The sequence below is a fragment of the Chelon labrosus genome, assembly GCF_963514085.1.
Source record: "Chelon labrosus genome assembly, chromosome: 17".
Lineage (NCBI taxonomy): Eukaryota > Metazoa > Chordata > Actinopteri > Mugiliformes > Mugilidae > Chelon > Chelon labrosus.
In genome coordinates this window covers 7,882,649-7,891,018 of record NC_140350.1, presented here as the reverse complement: position 1 = coordinate 7,891,018, position 8,370 = coordinate 7,882,649, and the positions used below count along the sequence as shown (strand labels likewise).

At 41.3% G+C, this 8,370-nt stretch overlaps 1 protein-coding gene across 1 annotated transcript in view; it reads right to left on the bottom strand.

The window, feature by feature from the left end:
- Nucleotides 1–1,980: 1,980 nt before the first annotated feature.
- LOC311502088 (vacuole membrane protein 1-like) overlaps nucleotides 1,981–8,370 on the bottom strand; it is a 50,890-nt gene continuing 44,500 nt past the window's right edge. Inside the window, exons 9-10 of the mRNA XM_084564201.1 lie at nucleotides 4,142–4,244; nucleotides 1,981–2,967 (exon numbers count right to left, since the gene is read on the bottom strand). Of these exons, the coding sequence (XP_084420327.1) occupies nucleotides 2,824–2,967; nucleotides 4,142–4,244 (247 nt within the window). The 3' untranslated portion in view covers nucleotides 1,981–2,823. The remainder of the gene's footprint in view (nucleotides 2,968–4,141; nucleotides 4,245–8,370) is intronic.

Here is an 8,370-nt window from a genome sequence, read left to right as displayed (position 1 = left end):
GCTGACATGTGAGATTCTTTAGAGGCTTGAGGGTCAACACCGACCCAGAGTGGTCACAACTTATCACATAATGAACAGAACACGGATCTTCTTTTCAACAGACTTTATTTATAGTGAAAGCAGGAAAACGTACAGTGCATACACCTTTAAAATAACCCAGGTACAGACATTTATTAGACAAGAAACACAGGCACTTACACAGAGAAATATAAACAGAATTTCTAGACAAACATGCACGCACACACACACACATTCAGACAGTGGTGCCAAAAGGGGGCTCCCTTATGGAACAGGACATCCTGAAACTGCCAAGAAAAACACTCTTTAAGCCAGCGAGCCACTCCAGTGTTATCCAGTGATTTTGCTTTAATGACCAGGAAAAAGTCTGACCCTTTTGCTCTGTACTAGAAAAAGAAGAATCCAAAATAAAACTGAGGCTTTGTGGCAAAAGTATCCACTGGTCAAGCAATGATTTTCAGCTTTGTATAATTACCAATTTGTGGCCCTTAGAAAAACAACCCCTCAAGAGAGCTGTTCCAATAAAATGCAGCCTCCTACAAAAAAGTGCACATTGAGCAACAGAAGAAAGTTCTCAGTAAAACAGAAGAGGGAAGTGTAAAAGGGAAGGGGAGAGCTGGGTGAGCACTGCGTGTACTATACCTAGGAGCGGGTGTCACAATGTGATGTGTTGCAATAAGGTGTGTACTGTCTGGATTCTCTGGAAATTCAAGAGGACAGAGCCAACTCTCACACACACACGTACACAAACACAGAAGTACACTGCTGACATCACTACATCTGCATTTGCAAACATGCGAATGCACAGTTCCTCACATAAAACCACACAAAAACCCTCAAAGACATCAGCATGGAGGAAATAAACAATAGACCCACATCTCCGACGTTTCACAAGCGGTTGGGATAAAGGGAACTGACATCGCAGCACACACCTCTAAATGGGAACTGATGCTAACTGAAACAATGACAATAACAGAAGGAGGACAAAACAGGATGCTGGTCAGATGAAAGAGCCCGAAATGTCAGACAGCCTACAGACTGTTGTCGCCTTGCAATCTTAACAGCCAACACCAGTCTGATAAGCTATCTGACAGGCCGAGAGTGACGGACATGCCTGAGACATATGCATGTACAGAAACGACAACAATGGAAAAAAAAAATAAAAGAACCCTAATCCTACTTACCATGATAGGAGAAAAAAGGAGATGTGAATGTTCTGACTAGAGCTGGTGCAGAGCGCAGGATTCAGCTCGCTCAACAGTACCCCTCTGTTTTGAATCTACTCGAGTGATTCGTCTCCTGGCTCCGTGACTGGGGCAGTGCAACGAGTTCATTCGAAGGTTCAGCTGAGGTAACGGCACAGACGCTTTTCACTGTGCGCTTGAGGGTTTTTTTTTTCCCCCTCCTGCTTGTGCCTGCTCTAGCGCCCACTGCGCTCAGTCCACCATAGCACAGCAGCGGTACAGCGAAGGAGAAGAAAATAGCACATTTCACTGGCAATTGCAGAAAAAAGGAAGGTATTGCGTATATCGAGAGCCAGTAGATGTTATCCAATGAAGAAGAAAAAAAAAACGACAAAAAGCAGAGTTTTTTTTCTAAGAACTGCTCATGTAATGTCAAACACGAGCAAGCCGTCCTCGTCTGAGGAAAAGGGATTAAAAAAAAAGCTCCATGGACAAGTGAAGACAAAGAACACATCATGACACTGACCCTGCCTTTAAGTTAAAAGCAACAGCCACTATCTGGTACACCGAGTCTTCCAGGCAGGCTCCTAGTCTATTAGTGGAGCACAATCTGCTTTAATCCATAAAAGATAAAAAGGAGAGCAACAAATGTGGCAGCAACACAACCTACTATCTCTGTCTCGCTCTCCGTCTCAAACACTGGCACGCGCACACACAGTTGTAGATCTGATTCAATATATGGCTGCATCTGGTAAAGTAGCCCGGGGCTGACTCATGCGCTCTCTTCCTGGAAGCAGAACAATAAGGGCAGACAAAGGGACCAGCAGGGTGATTCATAGCTGATTTATCATTTCTCATTCACAAGTACTACGATGAGCTTTACCGCAAACACAAGAGAAATGCTCTTCCAAAGTACCATGTACAGTCAGAAACATTCATTAACATCTCTACTACAACTGATCCAGAGCACTACAATATGTAGAAATTAGATGAAGCATTTACATGTCTTGCCTAACCATAGCCAATACTGGAAAACAACCCTACAGTGCAGTAATAAATACAGAATCTATAATTAATAAACTCGCAAATATCGCTAATAAATAAATAGATTATTAATCAAATAGCTCTCCGTTGGTTTTATAAAAACACAACATAATTAAAACAATCTAGCTTATTCAGATAAAGTGACTCTATGGACATATGAGAGGTTCTTCTTGTGGAATAAACAGCTTAAGGCCTTACTGAGGGGAATTATTGCCAGAAGCTTCTTCTCACGTGCTCGGGAGCTGCTAAAAGCAAAGCACCAACATGGACCCTTTAACAACACAACAGATTCGAAACACTCACACGCACCCCAGCAAACACCTACCTTACACAGAATAATTGCAGAAATCACTACCAAATGCAAAGCCTTCGAAAACAAGTAAATGGTAGTCCAAGTTCAAAATAAACATGTTGCTACAATAACAAGAGAGAAACCAGATGGGGGCTGAAATTTTGCTTCAGATAATGGTGGGTTATTGGCCAGGAGAGAGAGCGATATATGGAGAGGAATGGTGGGAGCTTAGAGAAGCAAGGAGGCTCCTGGAGCTGATGGTCCAGCATGATCTGGAGCTGGCCTTCACTCTGTCTTGCTCTCCGAGTATTTCTCCTGCTGCTTGCGCTTGGCGTAGGTCTGAGCCATGGAGTTGACAATGGAGCAGACAAAGAAGCATACCATGATGACCACAACCTTCTCAAAGAGCCACGACAGCCAGCTCTCCTCCTGCCAGGAACCACAGGGAGAACAGAAAGAGAGGAGAGGCGCTCAGTCAGTAAGCTAAAGGCCACCCCCATTCACCCCACACCCTGCTCTCCCTTCTGCTCCTGATGCTGTAGGCTAGGTGGGGATCCAGCTCCATGTGCAGGACAGATAGAGATCAGGGGTAATAAAACACGCGGCAGCCCCCACCGTCCTCCCTCCTAACGCCCCCACTGACCCCAGCCTGCAGCCTGCCTCCACCAAGTTAAATTGCCTCGCTTCTCTCCTGTAACTGCTGGAGGCTCAAGTTACAAGAAAAAAGGAACATTGTTCTGGAAATGCCTTAATCTGTCCTTGTGCAACTCAAAGTCTATCCTTTTTTTCTTCTCCTTCCTAGTAAGCACATAAAAAAGAAAAATATCTTTCAATGAATCACTTGAAAAAAGAAGGAAAAAAGAGGGAGTGAGAAATAGAGAGGAGGGGAAAAAGCTTTGAAAGAGAAACAGGCTACAGCTACAACTGGCTCTTTTTGTTCTAGACAGGGGGGTTTGATGGATTGTCACTGGCAGAGGGGGGGGCCACCCCAGTCTACAGTTAGTGCTGGGTTCAGGCGGGGCACTGAGTGCAACTGTGTGTGTGTGTGACACATAGGGGAGTGACCACACTCTCACACACTCTCCCAATTGGTAAGATGGAGCATGAGTCAGCACGCCCCGCGCGCTACAGTAGTACAGTTCAATACAGCAAGTGAAGCCAGACCCCACACTGGCCCCTCTCCTCCTCCCCTCTTTCTCCTCCCTCCCTCCCTGAAGCCCGCCCAGTGCAGTGCTAACCTACTCTGTCATTCTGGTCCTAAACAAGTTTCGGTAATTTACTGTATCACCATAAGTTATAGCAAAAATATAAAACATGGTCATTAGTGTTATAATGAAATTATCCTTAAAAATACATGTATATATTTTTTTAAATAGTTAGAAGCAAGAGGAACAGGTAAAGCAGGTGAAAAAAGAATTAATTGTGCCCATGAGAAAAAATGGGTCAGGGATATAATGGAAGGCGTAGATAAAGAGAAGAAAGGGACAAAAAAAAGTGGAGGAAGAAGCAAAAGAGGCAAAAGTAAGGGGCCGCATTCTTGTCTTGGCGCGCACACGTGAATGAATAGAGTCTATGAGCTGGGGGCTGAGGCCCCTGTACTTACAGTTGGGATCCCCTCTCCAGCGAAATGGTGCAGCTTGGCCTTCTGGGCCTCCAAGTACTCCCTGAAGGGCTTCTGCAGTGCCGCACCCAGCAGTGGAACAGCTCTGTTTCCACCAACAGGGGTGGGGGGAGCGGGGTGGGGTGGGGGGTAGGAAGGGGAAAAGAGGGGGAGGGGTTGGGGTGGTGGGGCACAAATCACGTCACATCATTGTTACTCACCAGCCCAAGGGCAGCAACAAAGAGAGGCATGCTGTCCTATCTCCTGTACACTGTCGGTCTCACCGGCTTCCTCTCTCCGAGAAGAGAGAAAGACGGCGAGAGCAACGAGTGCGATCCCTTCGTTGCTCATCCCCACAAACACACACATAAACACACACACAGACAGCAACAAAAAGATAGACACTGCTACAGAAAATAATGCCGCGCAAACAAACAAAAAAAGAAATAAATAAAAATAAATAAAGAGACAAAAATAGCAGGAATAAAGTTGGCCGGTCCTCATACGGCAGCTGCGGCAGTAGTAGTCACCCACATTCTCCCGCTCTGCTGTGCTCTGCTCTCCTCTCTCACACACACGTACTCGGCTTCCTCTCCCTCTCACGCACACACATCGGTGAACTCGTTCAACTCCCCTGCAGTGCCTCCTCTGCCGCTGCAGCGAGGAGAAATGAATGACTTCTCAGAACTCTCACATTTATCACTGGCGGTTCCTGTAAGAACTGGTTTCAGCCAATTAATGAGGAAGTGAGTCGTACCCAAGCTGTGTCATCACTGGCTGAGACCTGGGGGGATGGCCCACAGGGGAGGGCACTCTTCTAAGACGGCCCATATTAGGAAACCCTTTACAAGACTTAAGCCACTAACTACAAGTATACTACTGAACCCCCCTTCTCTTCCCTTCCCTCCCCTCTTACACACACACACACACACACACGCACACACACTCAAAGAAAAAAAAAAAAGACGTAAGAGACTGCAGAGAATGCCCTAGAACAGCGAATCAGTGGCCCATCCCTAGGCTGGAGTTAGTGATTAATCATTAAACAAATACATACTAAAGACCATATTCTCTTTTGTGGCTAAACACCATCAACTACATCCCCTGAGCCATTGTTTTAAAGCACTGCTTATGTTCTACTTATATGTCTTTTGTTCATGTTTAGGAGGCATCATCAAAGCTCAGACACACTTCAAAGATTTTATGGCAGTTTGCGTGGGCAGTCATGTCACATACGGTTGAGTTTATAGCTGATAACTTTCTCTGAAGGAGGCAAGTCATTTCCGTCCCTTCCCACCTCCACGCACAGAGATACATGAACACTATGTTACGGTGAGAGAATAAAGCCTTTTAGTAATGATTAACTTTATAACAGGTAATAGATATCCTACATGTGAATAAGCATAAAGCGGACAGGAAGTCTAACAGATGGATCACGTTTTAAATTACACAATAGGACACATGGTATCAAAAATCAAGCTAGGATTTTTTTTTTTTTTGGAGGGAAACAAAGCGTCTCCTATTCCCATCCCCCACTTTACAAAATTCCTAACTCATTCACATACAGAAAGTTACCAGGGTAATCTAAAAATAGAGTATATAACCTGGATGATGAGCAAAACATACGTTTGCAGAAGGAGAAAGATTACAAAACACAGGAGAAATACATTACTTTAGTAGTCAAATCCAAACAGGCAAGAACAAAGAACGAGAGAAACAGTTTTGAGAAATGGCGGGCGAATCATCTCCTACACGATGAGCAATACTGAGTCATGAGCCTGGGCAAATCCACCAACAAAGAGGCTCAAAGCTACCAGTCTAAAACAAGAATTTAATGGCACAGAGTTAGGACTGGCTCTTCGTCTTTCCATTAAATATTTGAAGGTTTTCATGTTTTTTTGGGGAATATATTTTCACTTTCTGCAGAAGGTATTGACAAATTGTTGGATTTAAGAATTCCTACTTTAAGTGTGTTCAGAATTTACCCGTGAGTACCTGTGCTGAACATCTTTCTCTGTGTGTGAAACCAGTTCAGTAGATTACTAGATAAAGTTAATTTCCTGTTAGTTGAGAATTACATGAGAATGTTGTGTCACTTGTGCATGCATTCAGTACAAGCAAACATGCAATATGTTGTGTAGTAACTGTTGGTTTAGATGATTTAAATGTTCAGTAAAAATGTGGAAATATAAAGCTGGGTATTTTCTTCTTTCTTTCTGAGTTGAGGTTGCGGCGGAGGGAAAAAGTAAAAGCTGAAATTTATAACAGCAATAAGATGTAATTTGGCAAACAATAACTCTTTACTGCTGCTGAACAAACTTTAACAACTGCTTTATAAAAATTCTGTGCTTTAAGTAAAACAAATCCCCCTACTTGTATCTTTATTCCTTAGAGACTTTACAACACAATGGACTTGAAAAATAAATCAGGGAAATAAATCAGTTTGGACAAAACTATTTACCACACTCTTTAAAAAGTCTCATTTTTATACTCAACAAAGTTATAGCTACATATCTATATATCTATATATATAGCTTTATATCTCTCTATATAGAGAGATATACAGCTATATATATATATAAAATTTAAATATCACGAATAAAGGCTGATTTAAAACAAACAATGACCATGTATAAATTCCGTGATAGAGTAGAATAGGTAAAAATCACCCAAGCTGCATGTTAGCTGTAATTCACATAAATGTACAAAATGCAAAAATATGCATAATAAAAATAAAGCTCCCGGTGTCATGAAATTTTATTCAATGAATAGTTTCTCTCCATTAGTTCTTCTCGTCATTTAATGTGATATTGAATGAGAGAACGTCACAATGGACTCTCCATGATTAGTAATATATAGTATTTGAATAAGCAACAGTTTTGTGTTTGTTTGATAATCCTCTGTGTTTGCATTCAAAAATAAAAATGGAAATTATACATTTATTATCAAGTATAAAACAAAAAAGTTGCAGTTCATTTTAACAGAGCTATAAAATGTGACTCTTCTCACATTCTTCTCCTAAAGAGAAAAATCTGGGCTACTTTAAAAGGATAATAATAACAATAATGAAACGTCTTAAAATGTAGGTGGTTTACAACCATAAAACCCTGCATGTGTGGATCCTATCAAACTTTATAACAGTCGTTCTCCAATTGATTAAATTACTTCCAGAAGCAGTGCAAAAGCTAAGGGGTTTCACTTAGTTGGGTTATAAAATGATTTCTAATGTATATGTGACTAATTATTCACACAGTGAGTATGTTCTATATACGAGCACATATTCTTAAAACAAAAGCAGCGCAGGTGGTAATTTATTAATCAACATGAAATAGGGAAAGCGTGGGCTTCTGAGTATTAAGAATGACTGACTGTAGTGTCATCGAATTCTTTCCCATTAGTCTAATTGAAACAATAAAGCTCTTAAAAAATAAATAAAAAATAAATAAAATATTGCAGTCAAAGGTAAATATTTAAAAGATACAACTTTTATTTACTCAGTTATCTGATGTATCAGATAAACAGTAGCTGTTGCAAAAGCACTACAGCAAAGTAAAGAAAATCCACTTTTAAAAGTTGTTTAACATGACTGACTGGATTATGCAAAGCTCAGTAACTCTAACAGATGGGTTTTTAATTTTTTCTTTGTTGATTTAGGCTGAAAAAGGTTTTATATCTCCTGGGAGACAGAATGAAAGTTGGCATTTAGCATCACAGTTTCTTTGTCCATGCCTGTTCCATTTAAGTATGCAAAATTACTTTTCTGAGAAGGGGAATACCCCATCATCCAAGAATACATTCGAATTAGACCAAAAGAATCAAATCAATATTTCTGAACACTAACAGCTCTTGTCCAGAGATACAGTAGGAACCGCGGCACCACCACTCTCCTACCATACCACTAAACCAATCACTTTTTCCATTTTTCCAAATACTTCTTTGTGCGGTCACACTGCGCATCTGTGCAACATAACCATAAGAACAAAAGACAAAACTGTTTGACAATTTGCATCAGTGTGTTTAGTGAAATGCAACAGAGCTGCCAGTAAGTGGACTTTATAAAACAAAGTCAATTTTAATTTAATGCATCAACCCAAGGAACCTGCTTCATTACGTGATTGATTAAGGAGAATTGAGTGGTTGGTTGCCATCTCTCTCTCACACACACACAGCCACACACACGCGCACTATATTTAAATGTTTTATTGACTCATACAAAATAAAATTATTTTAAG